We start from the raw sequence: 22808 nt of genomic DNA, 5'->3' as shown, positions 1-22808 counted from the left end.
GAATGTGTCGGTGACGTCAGGGACGCTAGATTGGGATTCATCTTGGCGTCCCGCACATGTTCGATCCCATCTCTTTTGTTCAGCGACTGTATGCAACAGATTCAATAAGCTCTATGTAATGTCTCGTCGCAAAGAAAGTCTAACAATGTATATACAGCCATTTGCTCGAAGGCAAACTTGGCTAAAATGGTATACGCTAACCGGCCTTGGTACACGCTCCCATATTAATTATGTACTCTGCAACAAACGGCAGACAAATGTATTCGGAATAAACCGACAACTCCACTCCCAACGTTGGTCCAGCTTAGACCGCCACGGCCTTATCGTCGTGCACATCGTGCACAGTCGCATCGGACTCGGCACCAGTGTCAGGCTTGCCTGGCGCGTTGTTGGCATTCCACTTATGGCTCGTGATTGGGTTGACCTTCAACAGGTACATCGTGTCCACCTCCTCCAAACTCCGGTCCTTGCTCTCAATCATGAAGAAGAAAACAATCAGAATGAGGCCAAAGCAGCAGCCGGCAAAGACAAGACCGTAGAGGTAGCCGATAGCGTCCGTGATGAAGCGCGTAAAGAAGCTCATCAAAAAGTTCCACAGCCAATTGCTCGCGGTGGCGACGGCCATGGCCGGAGCGCGATATCTCGCGGGATAGAGCTCGGCTACAACCGTCCAAACGAGGGGGCCCCAAGTGGTCGCAAAGGCGACGATGAAGAAGCACGAGAAAACAATGAGGACGTTACCAGCCTGGGGTGTCAACTGCGGGTTGGTGGGGTTGAGGACGAAGCGACCGACGAAGGAATAGACGAGGAAGCACATCATCATCCAGGCGGCGCCAGCCATGAGAGAGTTTCTTCGGCTGAACTTACGCACGACGTAGAGACCGGCAACGGTGCATCCCACATTGACCGAGCCAAGGATGATTTGCGTCACGTAGCTGTCGCTGAGACCAGTGGCCTTGAAGATGGTGGTGCCGTAGTAGAAGAAGAAGTTGGCTCCGGTAAGCTGCTGTCCGGCCTGCAGGGTGATGCCGAGCAGAGTGCGGTACAGCATGCGAGGACCAGTGAAGATCTCATACCACTTAGTCTCGGCACCGGCTCTCTCCTCGTCCAGCTTCTCGCGGATCTCGTTGATCTGGAAGTTGACGGCGGGGGCATCGTTGGCGAGACCAGCAAGACGCGCAATTGTGCGGCGAGCCTCGTCCTCACGACCCATGCGATAGGCGTAGCGGGGCGACTCGGGGAGGAAGAGGATGCCGCCGCCGAGAAAAAGAGCCCACAGGAAGCCAAGGCCGCTGGGGATACGCCAGGAGGCAGACGTGTCCATGGTATGGGTGCCGTAGTTGACCATCTCGGCAGTCCAGATGCCAAGCGTAATAAAAAGCTGGTACATGGAAATAAGCACGGCGCGGATGCGGGTCGGGCTCGACTCAGACTGGTACATGGGCACCAGAACAGAGAGCGACCCAATGGCAAAGCCCGTGACAAGGCGGCCAATAGCGAACTGAGCCCACGATCTCTCGGACGAGATTTCAATGATTGTGCCAATAAGGTTGAAGAGGGCCGAGACCGAGATGCCCATGCGACGGCCCAACGAGTCGGCAATCTTGCCCGCGATCAAGGAGCCAACGAGACATCCGGCGGGGAGGAGACCTACGATGGCACCCTGGCGAGCAGCGCTGAAGTCGTAGGCGTCGGTGGCAGGGTTGTATGTTCCGAAGCGGTCTCCAAAGTCTCTCATGTCGAAGAAGCCCGATATTTGACCACTGCGCGGCCAATGTCAGCAAACTGTATGACAGTGCCTCGGACACACGCGTGTAGAGGCAAATGGGCATCGTTGGTGTGCCTCTGGCTCACTCACCTGACATAGCCAAACATGAAGCCACCAATGCTGGCGACAGTTCCAAGGAAACACGCCAGCATCGTGATCTTGCCGGCATCGATAAGAGGTGCGACGGTTGACGTCTCTCTCTTGGGGGACTGCGAGTGCTCTGCCCGCGTCTCGCCGGAGCGGTGGCGTTTGAGGAACGACATGACGTCGGTGGGTGTCTATATCTGTGTTAAACAGTGGTTGACGACGACTGGAACGGACGGCACCTGGTGTAAGGACGAAAGCGGACAACGACGAGAAAGTGTGTGAAAGGTTTCGGGGCGAGCGGCCTGCCTTTAAACCGAATGATCAGTCTGGCTGGACGGGCGAAGACAAGCGTAAGGGCCATTGTGGCCACAGCAAGGTTGTCCCTAGGCCGCGAGGTAGCCGCGACAGGGACCGGGGAAGGAGCAAGAGGTTGATGTGGTGGAGAAGATGCACGGCATCGGGCTCTGCATCCGTTTTCTTGCAGAAAATTCCACCATCTGCCAGTCCGCGAGACGCACAGCGTCGACTCGCCGACTTCCCCCTAAAATGACCCCAATATCCCCAATATCCCCAGAACACCAAGAATCCCAACTTGCGGGCGCCCCGTGGGCTTTAGCCTTGGAAAGAGAGAGTCGCCACTTGCCCCGAAAGTTCACGTTGCGGGTTGCGGGTTGCAGCCAGGTACCTGCTCTGTTCCGTGTCGTCATGGACTGTGGCTCTCGCTCGTGGATCCTCAGACACCGCCAAGATGGGTACATTCTGTTCCAAACAATGAACCCAGCTCTGAAAACCCGTTTCAAACACCATCGACGTGCCGTTTCCTTTAGGTGCTTGGCAGGTGAAGCCAAGATCAATCTCGACGGAAAGACATCTCTAGCTCAGCCCGGTTCAGCCAGCTAGACCCAGCCTAGCAGAGCGTCATAGGTAGCTCTGCAGTAGGTGTTTCTAAAGCTTCGGGCCCAGTCTAAATGCAGCCTGAACAACTAGATTCCAGTCGGCAATTCAGGGTAGGTCTCAGGATGGTCCCAGATGCCCCTTCCTCGTTCGGGACGCAAGTGAAAACTCACTAGAATATTATCAGCAGTAGATCCCCAACCGAGCCACACCGGTCAGTTGACGATTCAACAGCATCGTTCTTTCCTCCATGCCAGGCTCGTTCTTGTTTTGGGTAAGGGTTACGTCAGAGAAGCCACCGCCACTGGGAAGGCGACGATGCTTGCGCCTTCCTTCCACTGCTGGCGGAAAATAACGCATGAGGTTTGTCCTTCTCGCTCCCAGCTCCCTGCAGACATTGTCCGAAGAAAACCCGATGCCTCGCGTGCCGAAAAAAACATTTCGTAGCATGCAGGCCAGTGTGCCAAGAGTCGCCGTTTTTTCTCGACCGAACCCACAGGATCGGGTCCCGACAGGGCTACGCCTTGAGGCTCTGCGGCTTCGTTAGACCCTAAGCTGCGTAAATCCCCTATCAACGACCGAGGATGCTTAGTCCCTGAAGATCTTCTTGTTGGCTCATTGATTGTCATGCTTCATCTCTAGGCAGTTGCCAGCAAGATGGCCCGTCAACAAAATTCCTGAAGGGTTGGATCAACAAGGCTAGCATGATGGGTCGGGTGACAGACAGATGGCACTTGCCAGGAGAGGCCGTACAAACAGGGGATAGGAAAGAGCAGCCCGTCATTGCATACCAGTGTGCGGGACCCTGGTATGCAAGGCACACTAACATCACCTGGGGTACCCACATAACGGTGAGAAGGAGTTGCACAAACAAACAGGATGCAACTTCTTACACAGGAAACCAGGCATGACACGCCAGGTTAGCAGGAACTGGCTGCTTCTCTAGATACCTATTTCCCCGTTGAGTCTCAGGCCACCCGCGCATGGAAACACCAATGCGGGGATCGAAGCCGGCGAGCAGTGAGGCGTCTAAAATCGTGCTACAGTAGCCACTGGCAACTGGCAGGCCGTGGGATTGCATATTCCACATCGATGCGATGCCTCGGGAAGGAGCCCACTAGCTCCACGGGTCATCTTGACCGTCGCGCCTTCGACCGGTTCGCCTCGGAGCCCAAGAGACAGCTCCATACGAGGCGAACCTTGCTGCACTTGCACGCTGGGGTATCCGTAGCATTAGGAAAGGCCGATTATATGTCCATCACACTGGTAACAACCAGGCAACCCAATTATGCCTTAGAAATAGCTCTACAGTGTTTTTAGGGGGCGGGGGGGCAGACTCGCAGGCGGTGGAGAAATCATCTCATGAAGATTGAGGGGAGGGTGGAGGGCAAGAAAGTTTCGTTCTAGGATTTTGCGCGCGCGCGCGAGACGTGTAGATGAGCGGGGCCAGCCCTTACCAAATCCGGAGCGAATCGGAGGCGCCAACCAATTAAAAATGTCCACCCGCTTTTAAGTCGCGTTCGGTTCATGTTTCCAACGCGTTGGGAATTGGAATTGAAATCTGCATTTGATCCTGCACGGAGGGGCATTTAAAAGGGCTCTCTGCCTCCTACGGTCTTTCTTTTTTTCTTTCTCTTTGCTTTTCTTTTTGATTCTCTTTTTCCCCCTTTTTCTCTTGTCCTTTTCCTTTTCCTTTCTCTTTCTTATCCGTCCGTGCTTCCTTCGCCGAGGTAGTTCCTCGCTACCGCAGTGGTTTGCGCAGTCGTACACGGAGCACCATCAACGGCTTGACGTTTCTCTTTCTCTCTCTCTCCTCTACCCAGTGGCAGACGGTCCTCGAGCATAGCAGCCGTCGGTTACACGGTTCTCGTCGCCCCCAGACTGCCGAAACTATCGTTATATTAGTCGCTACCTACCATTGATGGACGAGTCTGTGATAGCATGCCGACGATCGAGCAGTATTTGAGGCCTGACGATCCAAAATACGAACCGTGTCAACTTCGTTGGGTCACAGCTGGTTCTTCCCCTGCCTAGGATGCTACCAGACCGAGATCGTTGTACTGAGCACCTCAGGCGGCAGTCCGACGGCTCTCGGATATGCTCGCGGTCGACGTTTCGGCTACCGGTGAATTCGATATCTACAGCACGCGATCGGCCGTGTCAACCCGTGAGACCCAAGTTGCGTGGGTTCGTCAATGTGAGCTATACCACTGGGCAAGCACTTGTATTCAGAACCCTTGCCCTGGGTTGCCACTGTTTACCCGGCGACAGGTCACAATGGCTGGTGGTGGTACGGTTCAAGCCCTGATTATTGTCCATTTGTCCATTGCCCGCCGGCTTGGGTCGTCGGGATATTCCCGGCCACGTTGTGTACACGATGATAAGTAGGTTTTATAACGCCTTCTTGGTGACCTTGTAGGCCCTCTCGTCCTGCCAGCGTGTCTCCTGTTGCCAGCGTGAACATTTGCCTGTCTCCTTTCGCTCTTCATACTAGTTATCGGGCGCCCCTACTTCAGCCGGCGATGCTCAGGCTATGGCAGTTGCGGTTGCGGTTGCAGAACATGATTCGAACAGCGTCGCTATTCCCCAGCCTGTGTGGCATTGGAAGCACGGCGATCTCGTCGCGCAAATTGTCGTGGTAAGTGGACGGACAGCCACGGACTTACAGCCGCACGGTACCGTGACGGCAACTAGCAACACGATAGAAAAATGTCAGCCGCCTATTTAGGTACGCACTTGGTATACCGTCGGGGTTTGGGAGGACTATTGGACTAACAGTCTGCGTAGCAGTTGATCTGGTTGGGACAGTTGATGTCACATCCGCTTGAGGAGTAGTAGGTTTGCGTCGGCCGGGTGGTGCAGGATGATGGCAGCACTGTCACCGACGTAGGCCGAGCTGTTATTGGCGTCGCTGCAGGCTGTGACGAGGTAGGCTGTGCCGAGGTGGTCTCCAGCGGGGAGCCCAATGCTGGCGAGCTTTTGCTCTCTTGACGTTAGCATGAGCGCGTGGGTGAGGAAAAGGGAGGGTTCTGACCAGAAAGTGAGGAGAGCCGCTATGGCTGCTGGCAGGTATCTCATTGTAGCTCGGTTCGGTCCTTGGTTCCTAGGAGTAAGAGTGAAGCTTGGAGACTGGACCTTACTGGTTCTTCCCTTAGTGACTGGGGCCTTTGCTGTGCATATATAATATGTTGGCGGCGCTGCCATTTATCGACGTCTGGTTACATTGCACAGATGAGTATGAGTGCAGCCGACCCAAGGCACTGCGGGGATGTTGTGGTTGGCGTTGCACCCGGTGAAGTGTTCTTGGCATCGTGGTTAATGTGACGAAATCCTTTGGACGGTGGGTTTCCCGGTCTATTCCTGCTGTTACCTTGGTGTCCGGTTGAATGCTCGGTGTCGTATTATCCGGCTCGTATCCTTCGGGCTCTAGGCCCGGGACATAGTTGGCATTGCCATGTTTATTATTCTGTCAACATTAGCCTATAGCAGCAGCAACGCCGGGGTTTCTAGTTCGAGGCTCTTGACCTCGCGGATGCTTGGCCGCCCTGTGTGACAGATGCAGCCTCTTGTGGCAATCTCCAGTGACGATATGGCGATACTTCTCTGGTTTGCCGAAGCCTTGGGAAACTCAGTGGTGAGCCACCGTTCGAATTGGGTTGGTGGCGGGTTGTGGCCTGGTTTCTCAAGTGCCGAGCTCGCGATTAACACATCTCCCAGTATGTCCCGTCGAATTCCGGTTCGCCAATGCTTAGTCTCGTGTTGTTATATGATATATGTCCCAGTTCTGTCCAGTTTCTGGTATACCTTTCTCTCTCTTATGTGCGTTAGGCCGGTTTCTATTGGTATGTATGGCAAAGGAGCATTCTCTGTCAGGGTCGGTCAGTAGATAGGTAGGTACCCAGTCTGTTGTCAGTCACTTTAGAAATCTGGACGGAGTTAATTGCGCTAGTAGGAATTGTTTATGTGCAGCCATGTCGATGCTTGGAGGCAACTGACCGAGGTGCTATTTCTCTTGCGGGGAGAGGGTATATGACTTGTAGGATGTACCAAGTCTATCTGAGTATTTCTCGACACAATAGAGACCACATATTACCACCATTGATGAAGCAAATATCACTAGTCGGTCTCTTTCTATGGGGACACTACCCTGGTTGTGGGCAAATGGGCTAGTCGTGAACAGCATATTACAAAATAATTTCCTAGTTAGACCCGAAGAACGAGAAGATAAACAAATCCGCGAGACTTAAGAGAACTACCACTTCCACTGAGAATAGCATGTCGGTTACTTCGAAATGCTCTCTAGGCACGGGTTTTTACTCGAGAGTGGAAAAGTTGTGGTTCTCCTTTGTCGTCTCTATCGGCTTCGGTGGTGGTAGGTTTTTAATTAATTCCGTTAAGGTTAGCACAACAGGGCTCTATGCCACACAACACCGAGATGGTTCAAACTGCTAGGTTTAGGACAACTCAGTAGTAATCATGTCACGAGCATCAGTAAGCCGAACTCGGGATTATCTTTTGATTCTATGTTTTCAAATCAAGTAGACCATTGGAAAGTAGTGAAGTACTTGTATCCCAATGTCAAATGAAGCCAAGGATACGCATATTATCATAACACTGGAAATTTTAATGCGGTAGTTCATAGCACAACGTTTAACACTCTATGTTGCACATTCAAAAAAAAACCTTTCTCAGTACACAGATTAGTAACAATAACTGCTTTTAACTAAAATATACCTAATTGATAATTATTTATTTCGAGTGGAAAAAAAAGATCACAACACCAATGTATTGGTTTTCAATTGTGTATCCCAGTTGCAGCTATATTGCGAATGAGCGGGTTACCACCTACCTAGGAAATGAAGGCAGTAATGTGTTGGTATTTATTACTCGGTGTAGCTATATATATATTGTGAAATATTCTATTATTTTATTCTATCGGTTCCTGTAAACGAGTATAATGAAAACCAAAGTAGGTACAGGAGCAAGTAGCTTATATTTGACAATAGTGAACTGAGTAACGTATATATATTCACTAACCAAAACGAACACCCTTCAGTTCATCCAGGAACGCCCAATCGTTACCAGCGCCAAATATCGAGTGTCTTTACAAATTTTTCTTTTCCAGCAATAAATGATATCTCTCAAGACTCCACACAACAACAACGCCACGTATACAAATACAAGGAAAGGTAAAACCGCATACATAAAAACCACTACAACGTAGAACATCGAAAGACACTAGTAAAATAATAACAGGGACAAAGGATCATCTATAAAATTGCTACCAAACAGGCAAAATTTACAAGCGCGAGTAATACAGACACAAAGACAAGTCGAAAACACAAAGCAAGCAGGGGCACGTGACAAAGCCTATGACAATGGCACCACTGGCTACACTAGCTACAAGGACGTGTTTATTATGTTTAGGCTCCACCCCAAAGGCAATACAACAGTCACCGCAGTGAGTCACGTAGCAAGAGGCCATGTGACGAGTCGCAGAGGATGGGAACACTGAGTATCCTGTGATGAACAGCAGAGCAATAACGACACTCGGGAAGGTAAGACCGCAAAACCGACCCCGACAGAGAAACGCGTGAACGCGTGTGCAGAGAACTCCACCATGCCCATGCCGAGCTGTCAACAAGCCAACGCGACTTCTCCACCAGGACGCGACAAGCACAAGACGCATGCGCAGCGTGTGGCAGCGAGAAAAGTTTGTCAAGAACCTCTCCGCCCGAGACGGACAGGAGAAGACATGGAGTATATTGATTTCACCACGCCCAAGCCTGATTGATTCAGCCATATATCCGTTCTCCCTTCCCCTCAATCTCCCGTTATAGTACAGCGTGATTGGCGTGTGCGTGAAAACAGAGAGATAAAAGACCCAATAAACCAGTGAAACCCCACCGCCAAGTAATCCCATGAGAGGTCATCCGCAAAATAAACTGCGCGCGGACCCAAGACCCGACCATAAACAATAAAGAAAATGAGACGCCTTTCATCAAGCCATATCGTTTGGTTTGTTGTTGCTGTCGTGGTATAATTTGTGCAGGAGAAAAACGACACACGAAGACACACAAAGGGCGCGCTTAACCGCCGAAGCCGTAGAGGGTGCGGCCTTGGCGCTTGAGCGCGTAGACGACGTCGAGAGATGTGACAGTCTTGCGCTTGGCGTGCTCAGTGTAGGTGACGGCGTCACGGATGACACCCTCGAGGAAGGACTTGAGGACACCGCGGGTCTCCTCATAGATCACTGTGCGGGGGGATGCCGGTTAGGAAACTGAACCACGAGCAAGGTGAGGCTGGAGAGAACATACTGGCAGAGATACGCTTGACACCACCACGACGCGCGAGACGCCGGATGGCGGGCTTGGTGATGCCCTGGATGTTGTCACGAAGAATCTTCCTGTGGCGCTTGGCACCGCCCTTGCCGAGGCCCTTGCCGCCCTTGCCGCCTGTAGATGCATGTTAGCACGATGCCGACGACGCGTCAAGAAGGTATCAAGTAGTATATAACTTACGTCCAGTCATGTTGATAGAGGGGTGGTGGTTGTGTGTGGGGGAAAAAGATTGTTTGTGGTGGTGAGGCTGACAAGAGACTTGAGTGACAGCTGAGGTTCTGGATTGGTAAAGTGGGAAGGGAAAAGGAAGAAACGTGGGGAAAAGAGGGCGGGCCTTAAGTAAGGGAAATGCGGCTGCGGCGTGCAGAGCCTGCGGGAATCAAATCAGATCAGTGATTTGGCTGATTTTCGGGCGGGCCCCCAAATTCAGGTCTGCGGTGCCAGCCAAAAAAAAAATAACAGTCTTTTTGGAGCGTGCCTTGCAGGGCCACAGCCTGTTTTCCCACCCCACCGCTCGCCCCGCCGGCCGACCAACCAAGCGCGTAGCCCCACTTTGAAACCGTGTTGCCGTATTTTTCTCCCTCGCATCAGCGCGCCCAACTCGCAAAAAGCGTGTGATTTCAATCAGGAGGGTGGGGTAGGACTTTGGAAAATGGGGATGGAATATGATGGAGCTAGACCCGATCCGATTAAATTGTTCGGAGCAGCAAAAGAGACGTACCCCTCAGCTCACTCCCGCGGGGCCAGGACAAGGTCCGCCTCATCACGCTCGGCCTGGAATGGATCGTTGATCATTGATGCGCGCGACCTTGAGTCCAGAACGTTTGGCATCTGCCTCTGTCTCCATATCGGCATTCTTGTAGCATGAGTTCCTCCAGCCGCGCGCTCGTCGTAGTGGCTGTTCCATGTAGATAGCTGTCGTGCTTGCATCTGTATCCATCTTCTTAGGTACCCGGTTGACTCATCCCATGTTCTCTTAGTGGTTCCTGTGTCTGTCCTGAGCTTCACGACACTTGACTGCCCTGGTAGCCAAGGTATACATGTGCACCGCGTGTACAAGTACCACATATACAGCTGGTAGTAGCTATCGGGCTGCTTTCTGCGCTCTCTGAATAATATCTGCCATCCAAGCGACACCCGACTGGGATAAACGAGGCTCCAGAATCACTGTGTCATGCCAGGAAAAGACGTCGACGGCAAGGTGCACCACAATGATCGATCCTTTGTAATTTGACACGAATATCTAGCAAAGCAATAGCTACAATTCTATATCGGATTTGGCATTTGCGTGAAGTTATTTCGAGGATCTTAGGTCCGCCTCGTTAATTACATCATCGTCCATACCGTTCGCGAGGACAAGTCGCGGATTGCTAGTGCAGTACGTTCCGGAGCGCGCCTGCAATTCCCTGCTAAGTCCTAATTGCGGCAACGTCAGGCGGCTCACTGGTACAGTGGGCGCCCTGTCGCTGGAGCCGGGGTGTGGCAATTTTTGGGCCAATCAAAAAACGCCAGCTGCGGACTTAGCAGTGCACACCCAAATCAACCACCTAAAACCGCACCATTTCTCTAGCACAAACCGACCACCTTTTCCTTGGGAACGGACCCCGGTTTTGCGTGCACGCATCAACCAAAAAAGCAGGCGCAATCAAGCACAAAAAAATCCGCCGCAGCCTAATCAGCCGGCAACGTGACTGCAGCAGCCGCCTACATAAACCTCGCACCCCCCACCTCCTCCTTCCCTTTTTCATAACACACCTTCACACTACACACCCACCGCATTCAATCAATCAACTACCCGGCTTTCGCCATCAACCAACAACCAACAATCATCACAGTCATCAATTTGACAACCGAACAACACAATGGCTCGCACTAAGCAGACCGCGCGGAAGTCGACTGGTGGCAAGGCCCCGCGAAAGCAGCTCGCCTCCAAGGCTGCCCGCAAGTCGGCCCCGTCGACTGGCGGTGTCAAGAAGCCCCATCGTTATAAGCCCGGTACCGTCGCTCTCCGTGAGATTCGTCGCTACCAGAAGTCGACTGAGCTCCTGATTCGAAAGCTCCCCTTCCAGCGCCTGGTAAGTTTTCTTTCTGATTTCCATCGCCGACTCCGGTCGCGCTTGGCACAATCGCCATCCCGCAAAAACATTTTACTGACCGTCTATCTACAGGTTCGTGAGATTGCTCAGGACTTCAAGTCGGATCTCCGCTTCCAGTCTTCGGCCATCGGCGCCCTCCAGGAGTCGGTCGAGTCTTATCTCGTCTCTCTCTTCGAGGACACCAATCTGTGCGCCATCCACGCCAAGCGTGTCACCATCCAGTCCAAGGACATTCAGCTCGCCCGCCGCCTGCGCGGAGAGCGCAACTAAGCGAGACCTTGTGCGGGGTTTCCATTGATGGGCATGGCGGGGAGAGGTGCTTGCTAGTTTCGGGGTTGGGAGGATAATGACTCTTTTTTCACACGATGGGACTACTTTGACTTGAATGACGGATCATTCTCAGGTCTACGGGATAACCACGGCGTTTTCATGAAACGGGTTTCACTGATGGCTTGTACATTACATGGTGGCAAGGGGATGCCACCGATACCAAATGCCGAATAACGATCATAAACACTGCTTGTTCCCACTGTGATGCCTGCCTGCCTGCCTTGGTACTGACTCTGAACCCGACGCGAATGTTTTCTAATCTCCCGCCGTGACGCGGAGCGCGGCAATAACAGTGCTTGCCTCGATTGCTACGATGGTTGTGGGGCCCTGTCTCTGCACTTGGCAGTTGAGCTGAGCACAGTCATGAGTGTTTCTTTGGCCGAGCAGGCTACAACCGGGATGGTCGACTTCACGCCTATAAAGCGAAATTTCACACGATCGATGATGTTTATATCTCACATTCAGAATTACATGCACACGTAAATATAGAAGGTATATATACCTTGACTAGAGCAATGTATCTCACAGCACAGATCTCCAGCCGCCCGCCCGACCGCCGCCGCGGTCGAGGTCGATGTCGAGGAACTGCGCGACCTGGCCCAGGTGGTCGACGCCAAAGAAGCCCTCGGTGCTGCCCGTCTTCGCGTTCGTGCACACGAGCCACGGCAGCCCGAACGCGCCCGCCGCGAAGGCCGCGTCCGTGTTCTCGATCAGCAGTTTCTTGCCGACTGTGCTGGCGTCGGCGAGGACTGTTTTGTTTGTTAATATTGTGTGCATATGTATAGTGACGGTTTGGTTCTCTATCTGACGTGCCCGGACGGGGAGGTGGGAACCGTGATGTCTACTAGAGAGAGAGAGAGAGAGAGAGAGAACCCACTCTTGTCGGCCTCGGCGGGCCCAAACACGTCGTCCAGCACGGCGCGCAGCACGTCGGGCCTGTGCGTCGGCTCGCCGTCAACCCAGTACTTTGCGTAGAGGGCGTCGAGCACGCGCACGAGCCGCGTCTGTTGCGCGTCGTCAGATGCCCACACGGCGCACACGGCGCGCATGATGTTGAGGGTCAGCGGCGGGAAGTCGGGCGGCAGCTCCTGCGTGATGGGGATGCCGAACGCTCCCGCCCAGCGAAGCCGCTCCGCGTTGATCCATTTGTCTTTGTCTGGGACTCGGAGGCGGCTGGTGAGCGGTGGACGAGATGCCGGGGCTGATGATACAAAGGCACGGTAGGATATGGGGTGGGGAAGAATGTCCCGTTTTCGGTGACTTATATTTCCACTGAGGGGCCTCGTTTACTTTGGAGATGGAATGAATGCCCCCCCTCACTTGGTAGCTTTCTTCAAAGGGGATAACGGAGGAGAAGAAGACAAAAACGAAAAAAAGGCATACTCTTGATATTCATCGGCGCCGTGTTGCCGCACTGCCCCCATTCGTTTGTCAGAACCAGCCGCGCTCTCAACAACACTTGACAACAACATGTCTTGCCTGTCTCTCTCTCTCTCGTGACAACGACTATCTCCGAGCAGAGCGAGCAGACGGGGCTAAGCGAACGGAAGACTACCTGACATGTCTGAATAAGAAGGAGGAGAAGGACTCACCTTATGCATCAACCCACCAAGAAAGATGGGCACAAACGTGACCTGGCAGCCCTTGAAGGCGGCATCGTGCTGGACAGTTAAAATAGGTTAACAAGTTGAGCAACAGAAAGAAGAGAAAATGCCACTTTGAGAGCTTCTCCGGTTGTGTGAATCTAGATAATCAATCCTGCCTGCCGTGACATACGAAACCCTCTCTCTCTTCACTCTCGTAGAAAAGAAACCCCCCAGAAATTAATTGAGAGGGAAGCGGAGAGAAACCCACGCGGAGGATGTAGTAAGCCTCGTAGGCGAATGGGCTGACGGTGTCGAGGTAGAGGGTGATGGCGGGCTTGTTGGGCTTGGGCTGGGCCTGCGACGTCATCATGGTCCGGGATGCTGGTCTCGGTCTCGGTTGTGGTCGTGGTCGTGGTCGTGGTCTTGGTCTCAGCCCTTGCGACGACAACGGTAGCAGAAGGAAAGGCTTCCTCGTTGTTGCTGTTGCTACAATAGCTGTCCGCACCGAGTTCACCAGCATGTATGTGTATGTTGACCGATGGTAGGTAGGTGGTAGGCGGTATAGAAGGTCCCGGGCTGAACGTAGTACCAGCACGAGCCAGCCAGTGAGTTGTCCACTTAGTACTCCAGTCAGTATGTGTTCCAAAGAGACAAAAACAGTTGCCACCCAAAAAAGAGGCCAAGAGGGTGAGTGCAGCTGACAATCTTAGTACCCGACTGCCTCGAACAAGAAGAGACGGACGGTCCTGAGCTGCTACATAAAGTAATGCCTATGTTATGGAAGCTACCGGGAGGGCAGGGCATGGAGCCGAGGAACGGCAATTGGGGCACCCGACGGCAACCCCGCATTCTCAGTCTCGAGACATGGAGATTCCTCCCGAGACTGACTGCAGCTTCACTTCAACAACACCACTTATTAGGTTGGTCTGCCTGTTGTGCGTGCCCCACTGCATGGTGTAATACGGAGGGAGCAAGAACTCGGCGGTCGCCGGCAGCATTGCTGCTTATTCGCTGGCCTATCAAGTCTTCCATGTTGGTGTGCTTACCTACCTCAGGTACTGTCTCTGTTGTGCTGCACAGGCAATGAATCCCGACAAAAAGGTATCGCAACCCGAATTCTTCTTCAAACTCCCTTGTTCCGAGCCTCGATCTGACACACACGAGAGATGAGACCTATCGTCTTCTACCTAGACATAATGTGTACGAAGCTACTCCACGCAGACCGGAAAACGACTGTACAAGTACTTTGCTTTGTACAGTACCGTAACATCAACCTCGTCAGGCCACCCCCCCTCTATTGTCACCTCTAAAGCCCCATGGCCCGGTGATGCTCTGTCGGTACTTGCGTGAGCACGTCGAACGAGCCCGTCCCCAGCCCCCCGAGCTTTCCTACCACCAGCCTGCTCGACGGTGTCTCCAGGCTGTCCCAGTCGCCATCAAGAACGGCGTCTTTGAGGAATCCCACCGTGGTTTCTATTCGCGCCCAAGAGTCAGCCATGGCCCTCGTGTCGCGCACAGAAAGCACATCGAATCAAACATACCGTAGCTCATCTTCGTAAACGGGCTGACATTGCTAGTCAGACCTATGCGGTTGAAGGCAGTGAAGCCGCCATTCCTGTTTGCAAAAAAGAGACGTCAGTGTCATGGGCAAACTATCAGAGACAGAAAAGGGGTCCTGCTTACCTGGTCATGAAGTCGGCAATCAAGTTCAAATGGCGGGGGTCGACTGAGATTCCGTGGCCTCCGAAGACGCCCCCAAGCTCTTGAACAATGTTGGCCCGGCACGCCTCGACTCCGTACACGTCGAGCACCTGAGCAATATCGTTTGTTGATATTAGGTTGGGGTTGATGTAGTCGGCGTACTGCTGCATGGCCCGCAGGTTGGCTCCCTGCGTGTGCACGACGTTCCGCTTGGTCGTCTCCTCGGTCCGCAGGTCCTTGACGTTGTCCTCTGCAAACGTCGCCGTCCCGAGCTGCGAAATCTGCTGGATCACGGCCTTCTTCACGGCCTCCTGCACCAGGTTGAGCATCAGGATCTTGGGCATCGACACGTCGTACTCGAGCAGAAACTCGACCCACTCCCCGCCAATTTCGTCGCTCCGGAACCGAGACACCCTGGAGATCCTCTCCATGATGCGCCCCGAACGTGTCATGCCTTGCGTGTCCTTCTCGCCATCTCCATTCTCCTCGGGTTCTGGGCTGCCGCCATTCGCCCCATCGACAAAGTCCAGCCTCTCCTCGCCCTCTTCGTCGGGTTCGGCCTCTCGCTGGTTCTGCTTTTGAATCGCGTCGTCCTCGTCGTCGTTCGGGCCGTACGAGACTGCTTCTGACCTGTTGGCTTTTTGCTTGGCGGTTGTGGCGTCTCCGTCGTCGTCCTCGTCATCATCGCCGTCGTCGTCACCGGCACGGCCTCCTCCGTTCTCGCCGCCGCTCGGTGCCATTTCAACGACGCCCGCCTTGACGCCGATTTCAGGCGTGGCAGAGCTCGTCTCCTGGCCTCTCTTCTTTACCTCCTTGTTTATCATGATGTTAAGGAGAGGAAGGAACTTCTTCTCTACCGTATGGAGCACGTCCTGAACGTCGATCGCATACGTCTTTTTGTATTCCGCCGCTTCAAAGAAGCGCAGTCTTATTTGGTACGTCTTCGCCAGAGCGAGAGCAACGCCGCGGCCGACACGCTCCCGCACAACTGCCTCTTTCGTGACATGGGAAAGCGGGAGGACGCTGATAGACTTTGCAAACCGCTCCCCTTCATCGGGCGTCAACTCCTCGTTGAGGACAAGCGTCATCGAGGGAGTCGAGATATTCGAACTGGCCGTCATGAGGATTTCGCGAAGTCTGGGAATACCGAGCGTCACGTTCTTAGCTGAATGGCCGGCTAAATGGAATGTGTTGAGTGTCATTTGTGTCGACGGCTCTCCAACTGACTGGCCGGCAACGACTCCGACAGCCTCCCCAGGCTCGACGAGGGACCGGATGTACTTGGCGGCCAGGAACTTCTCGGCAGTCTTGCGGGTAACCTGGCTCTTCTTCTTGGCATCCTTCTTGTCCCGGATTAACCCATCCTTGTTGGTCTTGACGTATCCCATCATGTGGGAGAAGAACTTTTCCGACGTGGCAAAGCCAACGCACGCCGGGTCAAATTCGGACGTCACCGGGTCCAGCGGGGCCTTGTGGCCGCCACTCGACTTGATGGCGCTCTTCATCCGCTTGATGATCTCGTCCTTGTGCTCAAAGAATTTCTGTGTGCCGGGTTCGCTGTATTTGATCTGCGCGAGCTCCGAGTCGAGGTTCTGGAGGAGGAACTCGTAGTCTTTGAGGTATTTCTGCTTCGATATGTCGAGGCCATCCTCGCCGAACAGGAACTGCACTATTGATCCGTCCGAGTCTCGCACAGAACTATCGTACGAGACTCTGAGGCCCTCCAAACCTTTAATTAGACATCTCTGGAGGTAACCGGAGCGAGATGTCTTGACAGCTGTGTCGATCAACCCCTCACGGCCAGCCATGTGATGGAAGTAGTACTCTTGGGGCCGGATGCCCGTCAAGAAGCGATTAATAATGTACCCTCCAGCCCTCACATCCGTGTCGTAGGGGTCGAAGCTCGGTAGAGACTTTCCGCTAACCATGAGCGGGACTCTTCGGCCCTCCAGCACCTGCTGGCCAAGGTTGCAGGAGATTAGATTGGCATTGACAGGACCGCCCTTTGCTCCTGAAGTAGTCATGGCCTGCATGTGGTTCTTGGGGAACTGCTTCTGCAGACCGGTGGGGAGACACTCCTTGGTGATTGCGCTGGACAGATCCGAGCACCTTGCCGTCACGAGATGATCAAGGTTTTCCTGCTTCTTGTCGTCTCTCATGACCTCCTCCAAGCGCTCCATAAGTAGCGGGTGGTCCTTGGTGGGGTTCTGGTCCTGGAGCGAGACGTACTTGGCCGCTACCTCGAGTCCAATCTCGGAAGCAGCTTTGAGCACCCTGAGCCTGTCCTGCTCACCTTGCGGTGTCATGCGAAGGTCGTCCATGCCGCAAGTGAATGCAATCATAGACAGGTATCGGGTCAAGAGCCGGCCCATGCTACTAAGAAGCTTGCCGGCAGCCGACGGACCGTAGACTTCGTGCACTGCGTGGATCAGTCCCCCTCCGCTCGGGCCCAGCTGTGACTTGTCGAGAATTCCAGTCACAAACTCGCCGTCGCGGAACATGACCATCTGCTCTTCCACCCCGCCCTCTCCCCAGCTGCGGGCCTTGAGTTGGGATTCGCCATTCATCCATAGGTCGCCGCAGTCCACGGGCCTTATGTTTTTCAGTATCGTTGTGATGATTTGCTTTCCCGTCCAGCGAGCCACTGGCTTCATCACGGCCGGCGGTACCAGTTCGATCCTCTCACCCATAATGTGGCCGCTTTCTGGCCGGAGGGCACCGTATATGAGCTGGTGGTATGCATCCCGGTCGAAAAAGGTGTCCTTGTTGCAGAGCGCCACCGAAACGGATATGTGATCCTGAATGAGACCTCTGAGAGGCTTTCCTGCCGTCGCGGAGATGTATTGGTGGTCCGTGTCGGCAAGCTGCAGCGCCTCAGCCCGTGCAATCTCGTTTTGCGGGAAATGCATGTTCATCTCATCGCCATCAAAATCGGCGTTGTACGAGTTACAATTCGCGTAGTGCATTCGAATCGTCTTTTCACCTGGGAGGACTCTCACTCGATGGCCCATCATTGACGGCTTGTGGAGTGTTGGTTGACGGTTCATGAGGACGACATCGCCGTTGGTGAGATGCCGATGCACTTTCTTGTTCCGCATGCCGCTGAAATTGTTGCTGCTGGGAGCAAGAAGCTGGTTCGCAAGAGACAAACGGTCCTCGAGAGTCTTGTTTCGCAAGTTCACAATCTGACCGTTCTCGTTCTCAATCGCAGAGGCACCCGGCCATTTCTCTGTAATAATAAGTTAGAAAGTTTGTCACTGTACAATATCAGCCCGAGAGATGGGGAAAACACCTAGAAGCACTCTGGTATCCAAGGTATACGCTCAACTGCCGCGGATGTGCTACTTACCAACGCCGTTGATCACAGCTTGTCTGTAAGATTGAGGTTAGCAGCTGATAGAAAGAAACAATGATTCAGATTAACTTACTGAAGATCCTTAAAGTTGTGGCTCGTTACAGGCTCGGGGTATGTAAGTTTCGTGGCGAAGACTGGAGGAACGCCGATCTCGTTTGTCTCGATGTTCGGATCGGGAGAAATAACACTTCTGGCAGCGTAGTTGACTCGCTTCCCCATCATGTTCTTCCGGAACAGGCCTTCCTTCTTCTCAAGCTTCTGCTTGATACCGTCTTCGTTTCTTTTCCCGGCATTGCCTTGAATGGGGTTCTTGTCGCGGTCGATAAGCGAGTTGACGGCGTCCTGCAGCTCCGTCCACACTTGATATAGCGAGGATATATCTCTTGTCCTCCTACCTTCTGTAGCGGCATTGGCAGGGTCTCCGATAACCCGCGAGATTTCCGCGACCTTTACAGCATTCCGGAGAATCATTTTGTAAAGGTTGTTTTGCTCCGACTCAGATATTTGCGAGTCTCCCATACGAGCCTGTTTCAGGACAAATGTCAGCAGACCAGTACTCAGGTAAACGTGGGGTATGCTAGCTGGTCAAAGGATGTACCTCAGGTCGATATTTGTTTGGGGGGACTAGGAGCGTCTGAATGAAGAACATGCCGGCGTCGATAGGCTTGGAATTCTTAGGCCGAGGCTTCGAGTTGTAAAGCACTGCGAGAACGTCCTGTTCCTTCTCGAAGAGAAGGTTCAGTCTCTCCTTGACCTCCATGGGACTGAGATAACGCTGGGCCTTGGTTGCCTTGACCGCCTTTGCTGACTTGCGCGCCTTGGGCGCAGAGTCGGCCATGACGACGTCGCCGTTCTCGTCTAGTTCCTCGCCCTCACCCTCATCCTCGGGCTCTTCCGAGGACTCGTTCGAGGACAGGTCAACATCGGCAATGCCCTCGTCCTCGTCATCCCCGTTCCGCCTCTTGGAGTTTCGCGTCACGGTCATGGCCTCGGTCCGCTTTCTCCCTGCCTGCGCCATGGCTGCCTTCTCCTTGGGAGTCAAGTCGCGCTCAAATATTTTGACGTAGCGGTCCTTGCGGTACACAGGCGATATTCCCTCGCAGGATCGGCATCGCTTCTCGCGGACTATAGCGGCCAAGAACTCCTTGACAAGGGTTCTCCTCATTTCCGAGGAGCCCTCGTGCTTGCCCTCCCGGAGGTCGCCAAGGTTGACCATTGACTTGTGGGCCTGGAGGGCATGGCGCACATATGCCTCCCTCTCGCGGATGGTGATGTCCTGGCCTTTCTCGCCCTCCTCTTCGGCCTCGTCAATGTTGGGGATGGGGACGTCACTGAGGGCGAATTGGCGAATCTCGGAGCCAAACTCGCTCTCGGAAAGGGCGTCGATTATTTGCGCCTCGCGCATCAGACCAACCTGGAGGAGACGGAGCATACATGTAGTGCGGTGGATTTCGCGGCGGGGGAGTCGGAACCGATGGCAGTAGACACATTGCGACCGCAGCAGACGGTAAGCCTGGTCCATGAAGATGGGGTGGTATACCGGAACAGAGAGCTCGATGTGGCCCGGGTGGCCCGGGCATTGCGCCTGGTTGAGATTACACGTGTTGCACCTGCGCAGCACATCATTGTGTCAGTTCAGTCGAGTGTGGGCTGTGTTTACTTCGAGAGAGGGAGGGGGAGGGGGAGGTTCTTACAGGGTGTCGCCCCATGACCCCAGGGCCGGGTCGTAGAGACCGCCGGGCACGGGGTTGAGCAGAGTATCGAAGGTGCTGTCATTCTCAATTCGGCGGACCGAGATGGCGCGGATCTCGTCGTCAGTGAGCAGTGTAAACTCGACGCTCTCGAGCGATGAGGCAACGGGCTGTGCAATATTCATGGCGGGCAGCTGTTATAGTAATTATATGGAAGTAAGGCCCCAACCTCCCATGGCAAAAATAATTGGAAAAATCCAAAGAATGAACAAGGTTGCGGCGGAAAGTGAACTTGTTGGTTGCAACATCAACGTCCAGCCTCACACCGAGCTTCATACTTTCACGCACAACTGGTGATTGGTGGGGACTTGGAGACGGGAGCTGGTCGAGAACAATTTTTTGGCGGAGAGCGCCGGCAGAACTGTCGCTTTGATGTGGGGCACATGGCCTGCCTCCAGTTATCGCACAGTGCCCTTGGCAATCAGCGGCCCGCAAGGTCGGTCGCCGTGCCTAAAGCAAGCGCATCGAACCTGGAGCCAACCTTCGCAATGAACTTCAACTTAAGGTAGCGGAACCTTTGTCCTCAACCCTGTCCTCGACCTGGCCACCGACCTTGCCATCATAATCAACATCGAAATCAACACCGAAATCGAAGTCCCACGACTCGACGCACTTTCCTCTGTGCCGCATCAAGTGTCAACCTACAGTGCTTACCTACCTTGAGGGCTTTCGACAGCGCCCACCGGCAGCGCACCGTGCTCTCATCCCCGCGACCTGCGACTTCACGAACCTGACAAGGCGCCTTAGCTAGCTTGCTCTACTTCCCGGGCACCAACCCTCTGCCCTTGGTACAGTACCACGTGCCACACAACCCGCACCTCTTATTCACCACCGCAATTCGGTCTGCGACCCTGTCGACGAATTCTTCTGGGTCCTGGGTCGCCAGCACATGCTCTGACTATGGATCGGGGTCACCAACCCAACGCGCTTGGTCCCCGCCATGACGATGCATCGAGAGTTCAGAAGCCCGAGTCGGCAGCCGACCGCTTGGCCGCGCTCAAAGCTCGCGTTGCCGCCGCAGTGGGAGGCGCCAAAGCCAAGGGCGGGCTGAATACGCCACTGCATCCCGCTCTTGCTGACTTGTCTGCTCCGGTCAAGCCTGGAGGAGCCTCTTCTTTCAGACCGGGGACGGGCCAGCGCTCTGCCCAAGATATCGCCAAATCTTTCAACAAGAAAAAGCCGCTGGGCTTCTCGGCGACAGGCCCCGATGGCGCGCGGTCCAATCCATATCTCGAGCCTGTACATGGCCCGACGGGCAAATTGCGCGAGTCGAGACAGCTCATCTTCAACCAGAAGGGCAAATACATCCACCAGGCTAATGCTCTGCGGAGACAAGCGGCCCTGGAGGACATGAAAAAGAGGATCGCGGACCAGGCTCGCAAGTCCGGCCTGGACGAGGACCGAGACGCCGAGAAGGCGTTTGCGCTGGATGCCCCTCCAGAGCTCGAGTGGTGGGACGAGGCGCTCATCGGCGGCAAAGACTACAGCGACATCCCCCAGTCTCTAAAGCTCGACACGGACGACACCATCGTAACATCACTAATACAACATCCCGTGGCCATCGAGCCACCGCAGGAGAAACTGGCGCCGGAGCCAAAGCCCATGTATCTGACGCCAAAGGAGCAGCAAAAGCTGCGGAGACAGCGGCGCATGATGGAGCTCAAGGAGAAGCAGGCCAAGATCCGACTGGGGCTCGAGCCCGCGCCGCCGCCAAAGGTCAAGAAATCGAACCTGATGCGCGTGCTCGGCGAGGAGGCCGTCAAGGACCCGACGGCCGTCGAGGCTCGCGTCAACCGCGAGATCGCCGAGCGCTTCGACAAGCACATGCAGGAGAACGAAGAGCGCAAGTTGACAAAGGAGCAGCGCCACGAGAAGCTGGCCACCAACCAGGCCAAGGACGCCTCCCGCGGCATCCACATCCTCGTCTTCAAGATCGGCAGCCTCGTCAACGGCCAGCACCGCTACAAGATCAGCATCAACGCCACCCAGAACGGCCTCAACGGCGTCTGCATCATGCACCCAAAGTTCAACCTCGTCATTGTCGAGGGCGGCGAGCACAGCATCGCCAATTATAAGAAGCTGATGCTGCGCCGCATCGACTGGACCGAGACGCTACCCACGCGCGAGAAGGACGCCGCCGCCATCGCTGCCGCCGCCTCCTCGGCCGTTTCCGGGCCGTCCGCCGCCGCCGTGCGCGACTGGCTCAAGGCCGAGGACGAGGAAGGCAACCTCAGGGATCAGTCCGGCAACAAGTGCGTGCTGCTCTTCGAGGGCGAGACCAAGGCCCAGGCCTTCAAGAAGTGGGGCAGCAAGGTCTGCGAGACGGACCATGAAGCCAGAGAGATTCTGGCCATGCGCAAGATGGACAACTTCTGGACACAGGCAAAGAACACGCCGCTGTAGTGCTGTGTTTCACTGCGAGGGCATTGCCTTGTCTTGTTTGCGGCACCCCCCTTGCCCTTCTTTTACGGGAAAAGGGGGCGTGACGCGTGTATCTCCATGTCATCAATCTAGGTATCTGACCTGTATTTCAACCCAACTATATCCCAAATGGCGCAGTTTGCTACATGAAGAAACTTCTACAGAGACATGGCAGTGTAAACCTTTTGTACAACCACTCCCACAGTTATACGTGTCAAGAGTAAACAAAGTAACACTAAAGAATTGTCACACGTCCATTTTCTCACTCACTTCTGCCGTGAAAACCCTCCTTTCGGTGCCCTGTCACAGTATGTTGTAAGGCAGTCTTGTAAACATGGAAGTGCCTACGTAGCTACCTAGATGACTGGCAGACACGGAAATATGATGCGGTATTTTGGGTGAACATGCACAGTACCTACCTGCCTACCTCGTTAATGATACCCAGCGAAAACGTCGGTTCCCTCCCAAGGCGGTGGCT

The 22808-nt window shown here is 54.2% G+C and overlaps 8 protein-coding genes across 8 annotated transcripts; 2 read left to right on the top strand and 6 right to left on the bottom strand.

The window, feature by feature from the left end:
* Nucleotides 1–304: 304 nt before the first annotated feature.
* Nucleotides 305–2031, bottom strand: B0T26DRAFT_656241 (general substrate transporter; the record flags this gene model as incomplete). Its single annotated transcript, XM_060438696.1, has 2 exons — nt 305–1763; nt 1859–2031. 2 exons carry the CDS (start codon nt 2029–2031, stop codon nt 305–307), a joined length of 1632 nt encoding a protein of 543 aa, XP_060291739.1.
* A 3256-nt stretch (nt 2032–5287) lies between these two features.
* B0T26DRAFT_628451 (uncharacterized protein) lies at nt 5288–5721 on the bottom strand (the record flags this gene model as incomplete). Its single annotated transcript, XM_060436227.1, has 2 exons — nt 5288–5439; nt 5526–5721. Coding segments are annotated over 2 exons (348 nt in total), but the record flags the coding sequence as incomplete, so codon positions are not given.
* Nucleotides 5722–8838: 3117 nt separating this feature from the next.
* Nucleotides 8839–9181, bottom strand: B0T26DRAFT_656011 (histone-fold-containing protein; the record flags this gene model as incomplete). Its single annotated transcript, XM_060438679.1, has 2 exons — nt 8839–9002; nt 9067–9181. Coding segments are annotated over 2 exons (279 nt in total), but the record flags the coding sequence as incomplete, so codon positions are not given.
* Nucleotides 9182–10671: 1490 nt separating this feature from the next.
* On the top strand, nt 10672–11702 carry B0T26DRAFT_727498 (histone-fold-containing protein). The gene is made up of 2 exons (XM_060442858.1): nt 10672–11165; nt 11259–11702. Exons 1-2 carry the CDS (start codon nt 10953–10955, stop codon nt 11454–11456), a joined length of 411 nt encoding a protein of 136 aa, XP_060291736.1. The 5' UTR covers nt 10672–10952; the 3' UTR covers nt 11457–11702.
* A 336-nt stretch (nt 11703–12038) lies between these two features.
* Nucleotides 12039–13469, bottom strand: B0T26DRAFT_656160 (thioredoxin-like protein; the record flags this gene model as incomplete). The annotated part of the gene is made up of 5 exons (XM_060438690.1): nt 12039–12265; nt 12394–12672; nt 12900–12930; nt 13109–13177; nt 13371–13469. The coding sequence occupies 5 exons, from the start codon at nt 13467–13469 to the stop codon at nt 12039–12041; spliced, it is 705 nt and encodes a 234-aa protein (XP_060291735.1).
* A 939-nt stretch (nt 13470–14408) lies between these two features.
* On the bottom strand, nt 14409–14653 carry B0T26DRAFT_756118 (uncharacterized protein; the record flags this gene model as incomplete). The annotated part of the gene is made up of 2 exons (XM_060446047.1): nt 14409–14575; nt 14644–14653. 2 exons carry the CDS (start codon nt 14651–14653, stop codon nt 14409–14411), a joined length of 177 nt encoding a protein of 58 aa, XP_060291734.1.
* Nucleotides 14654–14781: 128 nt separating this feature from the next.
* B0T26DRAFT_756117 (uncharacterized protein) lies at nt 14782–20034 on the bottom strand (the record flags this gene model as incomplete). The annotated part of the gene is made up of 5 exons (XM_060446046.1): nt 14782–18032; nt 18153–18175; nt 18232–18683; nt 18757–19768; nt 19853–20034. 5 exons carry the CDS (start codon nt 20032–20034, stop codon nt 14782–14784), a joined length of 4920 nt encoding a protein of 1639 aa, XP_060291733.1.
* Nucleotides 20035–20339: 305 nt separating this feature from the next.
* On the top strand, nt 20340–22586 carry B0T26DRAFT_727455 (pre-mRNA processing factor 3-domain-containing protein). Its single transcript, XM_060442857.1, has one exon. The coding sequence runs from the start codon at nt 20810–20812 to the stop codon at nt 22310–22312; it is 1503 nt and encodes a 500-aa protein (XP_060291732.1). The 5' UTR covers nt 20340–20809; the 3' UTR covers nt 22313–22586.
* Nucleotides 22587–22808: the final 222 nt, after the last annotated feature.

Source organism: Lasiosphaeria miniovina (genome assembly GCF_030549165.1).
Source record: "Lasiosphaeria miniovina strain SMH2392-1A chromosome Unknown B0T26scaffold_7, whole genome shotgun sequence".
NCBI classification, from domain to species: Eukaryota; Fungi; Ascomycota; class Sordariomycetes; order Sordariales; family Lasiosphaeriaceae; genus Lasiosphaeria; species Lasiosphaeria miniovina.
Note: the sequence above shows the minus strand (reverse complement) of the source record. Positions and strands in the feature narration are given on the sequence as shown.